General features: G+C 33.9%; 6 protein-coding genes across 6 annotated transcripts; 3 read left to right on the top strand and 3 right to left on the bottom strand. All coding sequences in view use genetic code 12, as the record gives it.

Moving 5' to 3' along the window:
- Window positions 1-1,410: 1,410 nt before the first annotated feature.
- Window positions 1,411-3,675, top strand: FAA2 (Faa2p; the record flags this gene model as incomplete). The annotated part of the gene is made up of 1 exon (XM_711527.1): window positions 1,411-3,675. One exon carries the CDS (start codon window positions 1,411-1,413, stop codon window positions 3,673-3,675), a length of 2,265 nt encoding a protein of 754 aa, XP_716620.1.
- A 654-nt stretch (window positions 3,676-4,329) lies between these two features.
- Window positions 4,330-5,946, top strand: CAALFM_C305970CA (phosphopantothenoylcysteine decarboxylase complex subunit; the record flags this gene model as incomplete). Its single annotated transcript, XM_711526.1, has 1 exon — window positions 4,330-5,946. The coding sequence occupies one exon, from the start codon at window positions 4,330-4,332 to the stop codon at window positions 5,944-5,946; it is 1,617 nt and encodes a 538-aa protein (XP_716619.1).
- A 169-nt stretch (window positions 5,947-6,115) lies between these two features.
- ASE1 (Ase1p) lies at window positions 6,116-8,836 on the bottom strand (the record flags this gene model as incomplete). Its single annotated transcript, XM_711525.1, has 1 exon — window positions 6,116-8,836. One exon carries the CDS (start codon window positions 8,834-8,836, stop codon window positions 6,116-6,118), a length of 2,721 nt encoding a protein of 906 aa, XP_716618.1.
- A 367-nt stretch (window positions 8,837-9,203) lies between these two features.
- Window positions 9,204-11,492, bottom strand: CAALFM_C305950WA (uncharacterized protein; the record flags this gene model as incomplete). Its single annotated transcript, XM_711524.1, has 1 exon — window positions 9,204-11,492. One exon carries the CDS (start codon window positions 11,490-11,492, stop codon window positions 9,204-9,206), a length of 2,289 nt encoding a protein of 762 aa, XP_716617.1.
- Window positions 11,493-11,674: 182 nt separating this feature from the next.
- On the top strand, window positions 11,675-12,289 carry CAALFM_C305940CA (uncharacterized protein; the record flags this gene model as incomplete). The annotated part of the gene is made up of 1 exon (XM_711523.1): window positions 11,675-12,289. The coding sequence occupies one exon, from the start codon at window positions 11,675-11,677 to the stop codon at window positions 12,287-12,289; it is 615 nt and encodes a 204-aa protein (XP_716616.1).
- A 113-nt stretch (window positions 12,290-12,402) lies between these two features.
- On the bottom strand, window positions 12,403-15,453 carry CTA4 (oleate-activated transcription factor; the record flags this gene model as incomplete). The annotated part of the gene is made up of 1 exon (XM_711522.1): window positions 12,403-15,453. The coding sequence occupies one exon, from the start codon at window positions 15,451-15,453 to the stop codon at window positions 12,403-12,405; it is 3,051 nt and encodes a 1,016-aa protein (XP_716615.1).
- Window positions 15,454-15,973: the final 520 nt, after the last annotated feature.

The following is a 15,973-nucleotide window of genomic DNA, read 5'->3' as shown; positions in this document are numbered from 1 at the left end:
CAAACCACAGGAAATAACTAACTGATGAACCCTTCACAAAATATCAATGAACCAAGCGACAGGTCATTACCATGGGCTTATACCCCTTACAGCATTGGAAACATACAATAGAAAAGAAACAGATGGGTTGGGACATGTTTCCACAGTAAAAAGAAATAAAAAAATCGGTAGGACAAAAAAGAGAGTATCGATACTAGCATTAAATATAAACCAGTTATAACTAAATAACGAAGTCAAACCGTTGATTTTATTTTGCAGTATTACTACCAGTAGAATTTTTTCATTAATTGCTAAGCATATGATTGAAGTAAACTAAATAAACTTTAACCAAACAATCAATTGCAATAGAGAAACAATAAAACTTTCAATGGATTGGTTGAACTTATACTTTTATACTTTACCCATCTGTTCATTTCGTATATGTGAATTGACTACATTTATTGTTTTACCCACATTATGTGGATATTAAATAGCAGAAAATGAAAATCACATCAGTTGTAGAATTAGATACTCGTGGTGTATATTCCATTTCTACTTTTCCTGGTTTCCTTTGTATGTGTTTACATATACTACTAGTAGCACCAAAAAGCATAACAAATATAGGAGTTGAAATCTTTTTCCTATCATTGGTTTCGGAATTTAGATGTGTTGGGTTAGTTAAGTTGGTTCGTACACCCAAAAACTGTGTGTCAAAAAACGAGGGAGGGGTAAAGTACTTGGAAGAAGAGGAGAAAACTACTTTTGTTTCTTTTTTTGTTTCTTTTTGTTCTGCTTGAAAGTAGTGTGAGTATCAAATATTTTATACACATTAGAATCGATGAATATTTCCCACTTCTTAACTTATCAAGAATAACTTGCACTAATTGCCGAACCTCAAAATAAAACAGTTTTATTTGATTAAGAAAAATAGCCATGGGTATGTGCCCATACACTATACAATAACACTTTAAGAGGCTGGAATAGTCTTGATGTCAATACCCCTCCTTCTTTGTTTTTAAGAGTTACCACATTAACAGCCACCAAGTCTCCTCTTTTCCCTTTACTATCCACACAATTAACAAGAGTGATATAATTTATCAATAGCTGATGATTCGAATGATAAGATGAAATAATTGTTCCGGCAGTAACATTTCTTTTTAGGTCCGAACTAAATTGATTTTTTTTTTAGAAGGCTGCCCTTCTATTTCTACACACAAAAATACCAAACATATCCATATCTTTTCCTACATTAGGTTAATGTGGGGAAAATGTCACAACCCACTTATGGCAATAACAACACCACTAAGTAAAAAAGTTTATATATATATATTAGCCATGTTTTCCAGTTTTCTATCATTACTTATAATTTATTGTATTCCTTTAAATCATTCCTATTTATTTAAATTACCCCTTCAATAGTTATAAATTAAAATGTCACTCGATTTGTTTTCTGCTTCTGATTTCAGCAAAGAAGTCGCAATATCTCATTTACCATTCACTCGTGATATTACCGAGAGTGTACCATTGAAACCAGATGCTAATAAAAATGACAATTATTCACCAATTTTCAGAAACAAAGCCACTGCTAGTCGTTTGATTCAGCGCATCCATCCTGATTTAGATACACACCACAAGTTGTTTAATAATGCTGCAGATATGTTTGGTGATCGTCCATGTCTTGGTAAAAGACCTTATGATTACAAAAACAAAACTCTGGCTCCAAGATTTGATTATTTCACTTATTCAGAGGTGAAAACTAAGAAGAACAATATTGGTGCTGGGTTCATCCGCTCATTGTTAGGAAACCCATTCCTTGACCCTCAATTGGAATCTCACAAGAAGGTGGTTAATCATTTACGTGATTGGCCAACCTATGGGTTGCAAAAATCCGGAAGAGATAATCAAGATTTTGAAATTGAAAAGAATGCTTCATTTATCTTGACTTTATTTGCTGTTAACCGTTTAGAATGGGTCTTGACTGATTTGGCATGTAGTTCATATTCCATCACCAACACTGCTTTATATGACACTTTGGGTTCTGATGTTTCACAATATATTTTGGGATTGACTGAATCCCCTATTGTCGTCACTACCAACGATAAAATCCCAGTGTTGTTAGATTTGAAAAAAAATTTCCCTGAACAGACAAAATCCTTGATTTCAATTGTTTCAATGGATCCAATTGATTTGGTATCACAAAACTGGTTTGATCAAGCAAAAGAATTGAAAATCACTATTCAAGACTTGAATCAAATTGAAGAGTTAGGTTCTCGCAATCCAATCCGTGAATTGCCACCTAAAAGGGATGCATTATTTACAATTTCGTTTACTTCGGGAACTACAGGTAGTAAACCAAAGGGAGTTATGTTATCCCAAGCTGGTGCCGCTGCTTATATTACGTCATTGACATGTATTAAACCTCATGCTGCTCCTGGTGACAAGGTATTTATTTTTTTGCCATTAACTCATGTGTATGAACGTCAAACTAGTGCCTTTGCGTGGTCCACCGGTTATTACTTGGCATTCCCACAAGTGACCATTGGACAAGAAAACGTCAATGCTTTTTCCAATATGCTTGAAGATTTAAGAATTTTCAAACCAACCTACATGTCAATTGTTCCTCGATTATTGACAAGAATAGAAGCTTTGATCAAGGGTAAAATCAAGGAATTATCACCAGAAGAACAAGATAAAGTCAATCAAATCATTGAGTATAAAATTAAAGAACAAGCTAAACATGATGGTGCCAAAGGGTTGAATGCAGCTTTTGATCAATACCCGCCTTACAAATTTTTACGAGAAATTGTTGGGTATGATAATATCAAATGGGTTCAAACCGCCTCTGCCCCAATTGCTCCTTCTACCTTGGTATATTTAAAGGCAAGTTTAAATATGGGTATTAGACAACAATATGGGTTGACAGAAAGTGGTGCTGCTATTACCAGTACTGATGATTACGAGGCAAAAGCTGGATCTTGTGGAACTATTTTACCAACAGGACAATTGAAATTACGAAGTGTTAAAGACATGGGATACAGTATCGATAGATTAGAAGGTGAAGTAATGCTTCAAGGACCACAGATGTTTAAAGGTTACTACTATAACAAAGAAGAGACTGACAATTCAATTGATGAAGATGGTTGGTTCCATTCCGGTGATATTGCTCGAATTGATCCTAAAACCGGGAGAGTTAGTATTATTGATAGAGTTAAAAATTTCTTCAAGATGCAACAAGGAGAATATGTCTCTCCTGAGAAAATTGAAAACAGATATTTATCGTCCAATCCACAAATCACCCAATTGTACGTTCATGGTAACTCATTACAAGCTTACTTGGTGGGCATTGTTGGTGTTGAATATGAAAAGGGGTTGAAATTTCTTAATGAAGAATTCGGTTTCAACAAGATTGATATTTCTGAACATGAATTATTAGAAGATTTAAACAAAGTTGAGATTAAAAGTAAATTTTTGGAAAAAATGAATCAAAATGTTCGTGGTAAATTGAATGGATTTGAAATATTACATAATATTCATATTGAAATTAATCCATTAACCGTGGAAAGAGAAGTAGTTACCCCAACATTTAAATTAAGACGTCCAGTTGCTTCAAAATTCTTTGCTAATGTTTTCCATAGATTATATGAAATTGAACAGAGTTTATTGCATCAAGCTAAATTAAGAACTGCCAAATTATAGTTACTATATATACATATATACAATAATATAGAAGAATTGTTTTTTTATTGTACGGGCGGTTCAGATGTGAATGTCAAGCGACAACCAGATACTTGAATTTGAAACTCTTTCTCATGTAAAACTGTTATGGTAGTGTATTCAGCAACATAATATTCTTGTGGCTTCAACTACGAAACGGCTCTGGAAAGCTTACACCAGAAAGTTTGACCAAAACAAACAAAGAAGAGGCCAACAATTAAAAAAGCTTCACTTGGTGATTTCGTGACTAGTGAAATATACGTTTGGTTGACTTGACACACATAAACATATTCAAAACAGATAACGAGATAACAACTGACAGTTGAGTCAACAACACCAAAGTGGTAGTGCTAGTGATTACAAGTTAAGCCAAAAAAAAAAAGAGACAAAAATTACACTACCCACCATTACAACAACACAACAGCAATCGATTAAATTTCAAGTATCATAACAATCAAAGAAAAAAAAAATACCTATCTGATTACTATCACCACCATTTCATATTTCACTTTTCAGATTTCATATTTCTCTTAATAGAACTTTCTAATATTTATATTTTTAATTTCATTTCCTAAACGTTTAACGTTTATTTACTTTGTTTTAATTTAGCACTTTAACCTACTCAACGTACCTCAAATGCCTTCTGATACTCCCAAAGAAGCTAAATTACAAATACAATCTAAAAAAGATGAAGAGCCACCTCGATCCATCTTGACTAAGGGACCATCATCGCCACCACCAACTCTTAATCAGGATTCAAATATTGTACATCCACAACCAAAACATTCTCCAAATACCACATCTTCACAAGTTCAGCCGCAGACACAATCATCATCAACACCTTCCAATCAACCAGCAACTATCAAGTTATCACCACAATTATCAATCTCACTGGAAAATCGTGAGACTGTGATGGCGGGTGGTGCATTGTTGAAAGAAAAACAGGAACCTTCAGATAAATCTAAACCTATTATCACCACAACCAACACCAACACTACCAACACCACAGCCGCTAGTCCTTTGTTAGACAAAGACAAGAATGATTCGTTTGCTAATATTAACTATACTTTGAACCCACCAAAAGAAAGTCAGCACCACAAAGCTCCATCTGTTCATGCTCATTTTTATGTAGAGGAAACGTTACGGCCCGTCAGAAACCGTTCAAGAAGTGGGTCTGCTTCAAATAATGCAACCAGTTTGTCACCAGCAGCTAGTCCTCAGCATGTCGATAATCCAGTGTTTCACAAAGACGCAATCAAGAGTCAAGAAAGCATAAGAGCTACATCTGTTTCTTCTGTGGGAAGCACCCAAAGTACTCCACACTCAGCCGCTGCCAGTGCCAACGCCCCTTCAAGTGGCACTACAGGAACAGTAGCAACAGCAACAGCAGCAGCGCCGCCACCAACAACAACAACAGCTACTGGTACTGGTGAACAAAATGCTAACACTGATCCACGTTTACCTCAAGATGACGGCAAATTCCATGTTTTATTAGGAGTTTGTGGTGCATTATCGGTGGCGAAAGTTAAATTAATAGTTAACAAATTGTTTGAAATTTACACTCCAGAAAAGATTTCTATACAAGTGATCTTAACTAAGGCGAGTGAAAATTTTATTTTACCAGAAACATTGAGCATTTTAGAGAATATTAAAAAAGTAAGAATTTGGACAGATATCGATGAATGGACTACTTGGAAAATAAGACTGGATCCCGTGTTACATATTGAATTGAGGCGTTGGGCAGATATTTTGGTTGTTTGTCCAATGACTGCCAACACCTTGTCGAAGATCACTTTAGGTATATGTGATAATTTATTGACTAATGTTATTCGAGCATGGAATACTACATTTCCTATATTATTAGCCCCAGCTATGGATAGTCATTCCTATAGTTCAAGCACGACAAAGAGGCAATTAAGATTGATTGCTGACGATATGCCTTGGATTGAAGTGTTGAAACCCCTGGAAAAAGTGTTTGGCAGTTTTGGTGATATTGGTATGGGTGGAATGATGGATTGGAATGAAATTGTGAATAAAATAGTAATGAAATTAGGCGGGTATCCCGAAGTACCAGATGAAGAAGATGAGGACGAATCAAAGGATAACATTGATGACTCAGGAATAGTTGACGATGATGACGACGACGACGACGATGATGATGATGATGACGACGATGATGAGGAGGATGACGACGATGAAGAAGAAGAGAATGAAGGTAGTGATAATGTTAAAGAGAATGTCAAGAATAAATGAGTCGATTGAGGTGAGTGTGTTTTTCTTTCGTTTTTTTTTTTAATTCTATATATTACTGTAATATTGTTTATTCAGGATCAATCTATGAATCATTAATACAAAATAGAAATAAAAATACATATTTGAAAAAATCGTAAGCTACTGAAAACCAAAATACTCAGCTTTCAGTTCATATATCTCTGAGTTGTTTTATTTTTTCGTCTCTCCAACTAAGATAATCTTCTCCAATTACTGTTGATGTATCGTTTGAAATTCCACTAACCCTTCTTGACCCATCATGATCGAAAAAACCAGGTCTGATTTTCACTGGGGATAACTCAAACGGTGAACAATTTTCTTTCCCATAAGAAACATTAGTGGATTCGGGTTTTGTTCTTGAAAGGGGAGTTCCATTTAAGTTTGTATTCCCAACAGTATGTACATTTAATGGTTTCAATGGAGATATCAATGGCTGAATTGTTGCTGGTGGTTTACCCAATACCGAATTATCACGGGAAGCACGCACGGGGCTTTCTTCACTTAAAATGGAAGTGTTTTGATGGTGTAAATGTAGTTGTTGATGACGATTATGGTTATTTTCTAATCTACTGTTGATCGCATTACTCAATTTTATTGTGGTTGGGTTATTGAATGTCCTTTCCTTATTCCATCTCAGAGTTGTTCTTGATACAGGGGAAGGATTCTTATTAATGATTGATCTGCTTGCAGGTCGTGACATTACTTTGATTGGTGATTTATGTTGATGTGAACCCCTTGATGGTTGCCTTGTCGGTGCCACTGTTTTCGATTGAGATACTTGTCTTGAACTAACCCGTGATGAGGATTTACTTCTTCCACCTGATATTTTAAATTGTTCTGATTCAATGAATAATATTTTTTCGAAAAAATCTTCTCCATTGATAAATAAAGTACGTTTACCCATTTGGATAGCATCATTATTGTACTGACTTGTTTCCTTTTTCAAATTGTCTATAAGTTTGGGTAAAGTTTTGTTGATTCTCTTCCTAATTTTTTCCTCATTAAGGAGAATCTTACATGAATTTTTGCTTAATAACCTTGAAGAATCTTTGGAAGATTCAATAAGAAATTGTTGATCTTTCAATAATTCTTGAAGTTCCTCATACATTTGGAAAAGGTTTTTCTTTTGTGCATATTCTTGCTTTAGATTCTCCAATTCTTCTTCATGTTTACTCAAAACCACTTCCTTGTCAATATCGTCATTTTCGCCTGAATAATTGAAAAATTCAAAATCCATCCTCATATCTTGAGAATAATACATCTTGTCCCACATTTTTTCAATTTCTGTTCGAGCATCTGATATAAAACTCTCGATGTATTCTGACCGTTTGATATATAATCGATTAAGTTCCATTTTGAAATTTAATAAAGAAAGATCTGTCAACGAGTTATTTTTAGATAAAAAGTTGGTGATGTATTCGTCACTTTCACCTAGTTTTTCCCATAAGGATTTACATGTAGCTGAATATTGGTCCCATTGAGCCTGCTTAGTGTCAATTGTTTCTTGCAACATGTTTTGGAAACTAATCAAAAATTCAATATGTGAATCATTCAAACCAAGCTGTTGAGGTTCTTGTAGAATCAAGTTCAATGTTTCCATATCTAACAATGCCTCAATATGTGGGTTGTGTTCTTTTTGTAATTGTAAAATCTGATCATCATTCAATTGTAGAACATTTATAAGCTGAATACATTTTTCAATAATTCCAATAACAGTGGACTTTCGGGTTTCTATTTCTGCTTGACATTGCTCAATTTCATATTTGATATTTGAGATGAGTTCATTAGTGATCTTGGTGAATCTCAACCCTCTGATTATTCTAACCAACTGGTAATTAATATCACGTAGCTTGACAAACCCATCATTACCAGATTCACTACTTTCTTGATTCTTCTTAACTGGACTCGCTAATACAAATGCAGTAAACTTTTCTTTTCTATGATCAGTTGGTATTTGATTGCTATCTGAGAAGTTCAATGCTTGAATGATCCGTTCAAACTCGTCAATTACATATCTATGATACTCAGCATCCAGTTTGGAAGGTAGTGTCAATAATACTGAAGATTTAGGAATATTTTCATCTCCAATTATATCACATACTTCAACATAGTCAAGATTCACTTGATTCAATTTTTTAAATGTAATGACAAAACTTTTCAATACCTGTAGAAATATCTTATTTAATCGATTGCGTTGTTCAATCAATGACAATTTTGGGATATTTTTCATCATATAATCATATTGTTGTTCCATTGACAATGACCCCAGCTTAAACTCATCACTCATGGCAGTTATTTTATTAAGAATCTGCTCTCGATATCCATCTTCATATTGTTGTTGATTATTGAAAACCAATCCTTTACATATTAGTTCCAATGATTTGTCTCCCCGTGGATCATTTATCATTGATAGTATTATTCGTATCTGTTGTCTTAACCATTCACATTCATTCTCAATATTTGATTTTTCCCGATTCAAATTATTGGCAAAGTTTTTGATTGTATCCTGGATTGTGTTAAAGATTTTCGACTTTTTGTTATTCGTCTCTAGTAGCGAGTATCCAATTTCTTGATATATAATATTCAATTCCGAAATGGTTTCATTGATGTTATGTGCAATGCTCTCGAATTGTTGATGGTTTTTGTTTCTACTGTTGTTTTGATTTGATTCTTCTGAGTCCACTTCTGTTGTGCTATCACCAAGTTCGTCTTCCTGAATTGGGTGGTCCATTGGCATCGGTCGATCTAATGATGGGGATATGGTAGATTGCTTCGTAGGTGTACTATGTAATGAATTGGATAGTTTGGAATATACTGGAGCAGATTGTGTCTGGTGTATAGGTGAGCTCCTTGGTAGAATATCAGTAATCATATTCAAATTTGTTGTTTAATCTGTTCAAATGTAATATCTAACTAGTCAAGTGATTCTAGATAAATATTTAATGTTTAATAGTACTTAGTATAGGTGTGTGGAAATCAATTTTGTTTTGTTTTTGTTTCTGGTTGATAATTACATCAATTCTTTTTCTTCTCTCTCTGTTTCGCTCCTTTGTCACCACACACTAACTTTTATTTTTTTTTTTTTTTTTCTTTGTTTACATTTCACCCTAATTAAGGGAAGTTCGTCTACGCTACCAACTTCATTGACCTTGAAACAATTACAACAGATCACTCACAAACAATCAAAAACCTATTAACATGACCCTGTAATTGTCTATTCTATTTACTCTCTATAACTATTATGAACTTGCCAGTTTTTGGTTCAAACTTTGTAAAATAGATGCCAATTCATTTTCAAAATCGTTATTATCGTTATTAGTGGTAACTTTAAGATTATTACCTGTTGTATCAATATTAGATTTTTCAATAAACATTGCTGAGTCCTTTTGAATCTCGTCCAATGCCTCTTTATTGTGTCTTTTCCTTTTGGTTAAATTGAACTTGTAAGTACAGCTGTTAACTGGCCAGCCTAATTCTTTAGCAATTCCAAAAAGTTCACTCAACATGATACCAGTGGAACCAGCTCCCAGTTTAACTAATTCATTGTACCAGACTCGAGCCTCGGAATAATCTTTGTTATCGTAATGATACTTGATAAAGGGGTATATTTGATTAAATGTGAATGGATTCCCACGTTGTCTGGATAACTTTAGTATTTCCAATGCAAATGAATAATCTTTGTGGATTAATAATGCCGTTTGGATTAACAACTCGATATTTAACGAACTAATTTTGATATCTGGAACTGTGTAATAAAATTTAGTAATCTTCTTTGCAATTCTATAATTCTCAATTGCAGGTGTCACTGGAAAGGAAGAGCCATCCCCAGTTCTTAACAAATGGTCGAGGAATGTTGTAATCACGTCATCACGAGTTATATCCAATCTTGAACTCTGAACAAATTGCAGGTATCGTTCGTACAATTGCCACACTAACTCAGGTGATTCTAAAATATTGTCAACTGAATCCAAAGTCACGTTGTATATATATGGTAAACAACCATGAGTCATGCTCAAGCCTTTCAACTGTGAATGGATTGTTGCAATTTGCACAATATCCACAGAAGGTATTTTAGCTACACCACCAGCTCCAAAGGGTATATCCAATAATTGTAATTCGTTTAACATAACTAACCCTTGATTTTTAGAGGCATCACTTCCATTAAACAATGCTCCAACATATCCAATAATCACTTTTGGTGATGTTGGAAATCTTGATTGCATCATTGCTAAAATCTCAACACCAACCGTCACTTTTTGTTCATAAGACAATTCTTCCAAGGGCAAATGATTCAAGACCATTGCAAATTCATTATAGTTCTCTGACTGTCGCAAATTTTGTAGTAATGACAAGTATAAATCAAATGTGACTCGTAAATTTTCACTGTTCATATACTTCAATACATCAATGCCATGTGATCCACCTTTAAACTTCATCACCAAATTCAACACTGTCTTTAGTAGCATCTGTATGTCTTGTTCTGTAGTAGTATTATCAACAACTTTAGCACCATGTAGGCATTTTCGTTCAAATTTAGTAAGCATACAATTTAAATAATACAATGCCATAGCTGGCTGATTATGCTTGATACTGTTTTGGGCAAACCTTTCAAAATCAGTTATTGCAAAAAAATTAACCATTTGTAATCTCTTAGTTTCATTGAATTGTGTCTTTGTTAATTCATGCCATTTAGGAGAAAAATATCCTGTTTGAGCAACAAATCTGGCTTTGGCCGACTCATTGATTAGTTTCTTTTTCAAACCATCCATATGTCTTCTAATAGCTGGTTGGATATTTAGCTGCACCATATACAGGTATAATATGACATGTTTTTCACTAGGGACTAATCGGAGTAAATCATGGAATTTTTTACTACTTAAAAGTAGTGGATCAGTATTTATATTATTAGTGGCTGAAAGTTTATGCAAATAATTTAATAATATCTCAATCTTCATTCCATTTAATTTATCTGAAGTGTCTAGAATTGAATTGAGCACGTTTAAAATGCTCATTCTTGTTATTCTACCTCGAGGATCAATTATATATCTCCAAATTGATAATTTAACTTTATCACTACGAAAAAACTTGATTAATTCAGACCCAATGAGTTTTCTTTTCGATTTATCTTTAACTCCCTTGTATAGTTGAGTTGCTCTTTTAGTATCTGTCACTATTATTTCACTTATCCTATTTATTATTTCGGCGGTAGGAATAGTGTCTTGTTCATTTGTGGTGGTGGGTATCTCTATAGCGTTTATATTATCATTGTTTAGAGGGTTACTTAGACGGCTATTTTCTGTTGTGGTGTCCAAGTCACGTAGTATATCTACTGGTTGGTCCTGTGAAGCTTGGGTATTTGTATTGGGAGTAAACGGGTTCTTCCGTATTGAAGGTTGAAAATTATATGATGAAGACAATGTTGGAGTGGAACTGGATAAAGTGGCAAAGTTGCTTGTACCATGAACAGTATATACAAATTTACAACACCTTAGTAGAGGGCGTTGTGTCAAAGTATAACGGTAAAACATGTAGTCGTTGATATTTGTAGTTCTGTACTTGCCAGTGAATGGAGTTTTTGAATAGATCTGTGTTTGTCTCCATAAAAAATTTTTTTTCCCTTTCTCTAAGTATGGTTGTAAAACTCAAATATAAAAATTAAACCACTTACTATTACTTCTAACAAGATCAAGTATATTTGCATCACTTTAATATGTCCTCACCAAGACAAACCATTTACGTTAACAACCTTAATGAAAAAGTGTCGATAAACAAATTGAAAAATGAGTTACAGCAAACATTCAATGTATGTGGGAAAATACTACAGATATCTGCTCTCAAAACATTGAAACTAAAGGGACAAGCATTTATCACATTTGAAGATATACCCAGTGCCACAAAGGCTCTAGAGCTTAACAAGAAAGATTTATTTTCTAAGCCTATGAATGTTACATATGCCAAATCCGATGCTGATGTGATTTCGACCGACGACAATATAGCACAACGTAAAAAGTTACGTAGTAAGAAAAGAAAATTGGATAAATCAGGTACTAAGAATGACAAGCAGATAAAGAAATTAAGAGATGAATGGAAAGAATTACCTCCTAACCATATATTATTAATTCAAAACTTGGAAAAATTTGATGATTTGAAAATTTACTTCGAAAAATTTGCTGGATTTGATAATGTGAGATTGGTCAAAGTGAAAAATTTGGCTTTTATTGAATTTGAAAGTGAAGACTTGGCCAAATCATGTTTGGATCAGACAACAGAAGATGATTTGAAACAATTTGGGCATGATGTGATACTTTCATTTGCTAAAAAATAGTAGCAAAAAAGGGACATCAACGATATATAGATTAAGAGAAACAAACAAACAGTACTAATACATAGGTTGGAAATTACAAGTGATTCATTTTAGTATACATATCTATTTATACTCTATCCATAAAAATATCCATCATCCATAAGGTCAAATCCAGAATTAAGAAAGAATCCATTGTTGTATCCATTCTCGTTACCAAATTGCATTTGACGTGTTATCTCTTGTTGCGCTAATTGTTCCTGTGCCGTCATTTGTTTTTGTTGTGTAAGTAGTTGACCACCAGTACCACCTAAGACTCCATTGTCACGAGTATTATACGAGACAGGACAAGCATTGGGATCGTCACTATTACAGTTTTGGCAATCGGGATTATTTCCCATTGGCTCTAGAGTATCATATTTCATTGCCATCATCAGAAACCACATTTGATCAACGTAATCATTGCTAATATTGTCCAAGTGGAGTCGAGGGGATGCAAGTGATGAATAAGGTGTCACTATTGCCGATGCATTATTCTCGGGTGTTATTGATATACCTGTTGAATCGGAAGTAGTAGTAGTAGTAGTAGTGGTGGTGGTTTTGCTGTCATTTTGATTTTGATCTTTTTCATTTCCATCACCTTCAGAGGGTTTGAATGGCATTTCAAAATCGGGCAGCATACCAACACTATCTTCATAAAAGACTAACTTCTCAGCACATTTCCCTAAAATACGGATCAGATTGTCTAGTTCATCCAATTGCTTTGGAGTGAATTGGAAAGACTTTAATTTCCTTATCCCAGACAATTGCTTATCGTAATTTTCAGGTTGTGATAACATTTTGAATAATCCAACGTGAGCTTTCGCTATACGCCATGAATAGTAATATCTAGATCCAATTCGTTCCATAATAACCCTAACAAAGTCACCAGTACGTCTAACATTTGTCATCAAGCTCTTGAGTTTATTGAAATGTTCCAGATACACTATATCATTTGCCATCAGTTCTTCATGATTTGGTTTTTGCTCAAACATGTGCACTAAATAACTAACACGAATTAAACACGACAAGTTAATTTGATTGATTTTGTGTAAAGCCAATTGCATGTTAGGATTCAAAACTAAAGCCTTGGAACTGTATTTACCTATCAATGTGTGACCAATAGCAGGTATCAAATCATCTCTTATTATTAGGTACATTTTTGACAAATAGAAAAATGACAATTCGCTATCAAATCTCTTCTCATAATGCAAATAAATGTGGAAATAAAGTGAAACCAATGCTGTTTTCATCGACAAAAAAATCTTCAATTTAATAACATGGTAATATTGAATCACGCTTTCTCTATCAGTTTTCACTTTACCGGCATTAACGTTTCCTAAAACATTGAAGAAATCATGCAAAATCACTTCAAAGTCATGTACATCTCTAGTCAAATCATTAATTTTGGCACCATTATTGATATCTAGCACGTGATCTAGCATTTTACGCATTAGATCCAACTCTGAATTCAAATAGACAAATGTTTCAACAATAGCAATTTCCATTTCTCTATCTTCAATATTTGAGTTATTGTCATTTACAAATGGAGGTCTAACATCATAATTTCTCGGATCTATACTTGTTGGATTACCCAAAGTGTAGCATTGAGTTAAATCTGATCTCATTAAAAAACTCCACATTTTCCGTCCTAAATGGTTAACTTTTTCATCGTTGCAGACATCAAATTTATCTGGTTCACGATTAAGTCCTAATGAATACGCCATTTGCACTAGTAGTGCAGTAGCAACCTGAGAGTCACCACCATCAATTCCATCGCTTTCTTCAGGTGCACAATTTCGATAGATTCTCATATACAACATTGCTTGGAAAACAGTTATATTGGATTTTCTTGTGAATTGGAAACATTGAATACATGAATTTGCCACTTCTATAGTAGATAAATTGATAGGATTTTGCATAATGTATTTTGCCACAGTTTCTTCTTCAGAATTCATAATAAATTCATTGACACAATTACGGTTATTGAAAAATGACAAATATGTTAACCGTAGCAAAATAAAACAAATTGCTATATTGGCCAAATCTAACTTTTTCTCGATCCTAATACTTTCAAAGGGTAAATCAGTGTAAGTTCTCGTACCAAATATTCTCAGAAGCTCTTTTTTGAATGATTCTTCATCCACAAATGGGAAATAAGGGTATATATCTGTGAAAAATCGATCCATTAATGTCCAAAAAACTTTTCTTTTAGGTACGATTTGTTTAATTTTCTCAATCAAATGTAGCTCGGGGTTTATACGACCATCAAATATAGATTTAGCAAGACTGATTTGAGTGAAATTTAACCGTGGTCCAGGATTAGTAGTTGTTGTTGAGGAAGGTTTTGATGTGGATTTGTCGGATGTTGTAGGTTGTTCTGTGTTGGTGGTATCTGACTCCTTTCGACCATAAAGAGATCTATAAGGAACAAACTCGTCATAACCTTCAAATTCTAACACTCTTTTCTGAAATATTTTGTCCATGTAGTTGGAATTCTTCTCATCCTCGGGGTTGTGGGAAATATTGATTAAGGCATTGTTTTCTGAAGTCAAACGGGGCCATCGATTGGTAATTATACAATAGGAATCCTTGCTACATAACACTTTCCAAGCCAAGTTTAATGCTGGATCTTTTCTCATCAAGGCAATCCATGACAATGGCCCATAATTGACTCTTCTAATATTACGTTTAACTTGAATTGGGGTATAGCCTTCGTAAAAGTTGATAATCTCTTCGTCATTCACAATAGGATTAGGACAAGTAGAGCTTGTTGGTGATAATATGGGTTTGTTTCTCGGATAGTTTTTGTTTTCCGGAGGTGTTTTTGGTGTGTGGGCATGCTGTAATGAAGTTTCCAACTCAATAATCCGTTTCCGCAATCTAGCCAATTCTTGTTGAACTGGGTTCTCAGCATCATCAATGGTTTCAGGTTTGTGACGCTTGCGTGCTGGATATTCCGTTGGGGGAGTATCAGAATTAATTGCAAATTGTTTTGGTGGAGTGTCATAAGCACAAGTGTAAGATAAATTAATTTTCTTTACACAAGCGGAGCATGGTTGTTTTCTATCACATTTGGTCTTACGTTTCCGACAGTTTGTACAAGACAAGGAAGGTTTGTTTCTTGATACTTTATGTTCAGATGTCATTGGTTAATTCTATCAAGTATTCCAAATGGTTCCGATGTGGGGCGATGTGAAAAAAAAAATTGTGAACTAAAAAGTTAAATTCTTGAAGGTTTTATTTTCTAGAGGGGGGAGGAGGAAGGTGGCTATTATTTAAAAGAAAAAAATGGTGGATCCCCCCAAGTTTAACAAAATCTGAATGAATTAATTAATTTGTATCGAAACAATAAACTAAAAGGAAAGAAAGAAAAGACATAACAAGTAGAATAATCAAATAAAGATAACAAAGAGAAAAAGAAATAATAGAAATTTTGCAAAACTTAAACCAAATCTTTCTACTTTTTATATTTAGATGAGCTTTTAAACGAAATGTAAGTCTACTTATTAACACCTTCCTTTTTTTCTTTTTGGAAACGGAGTAGTGTCTATTCCCATAATATGTTTGTAAGCAATCCAATCATATTGAATAGGAAAACTCATGACTATCCAGCAAACCACTCATTTAAAACATTAGCTAGATGATTGCATAGATATTAAAAAGTAA

The sequence above is a fragment of the Candida albicans genome, chromosome 3, assembly GCF_000182965.3.
Source record: "Candida albicans SC5314 chromosome 3, complete sequence".
Taxonomy (NCBI): domain Eukaryota; kingdom Fungi; phylum Ascomycota; class Pichiomycetes; order Serinales; family Debaryomycetaceae; genus Candida; species Candida albicans.
This window is presented reverse-complemented; position numbering and strand designations above follow the sequence as displayed.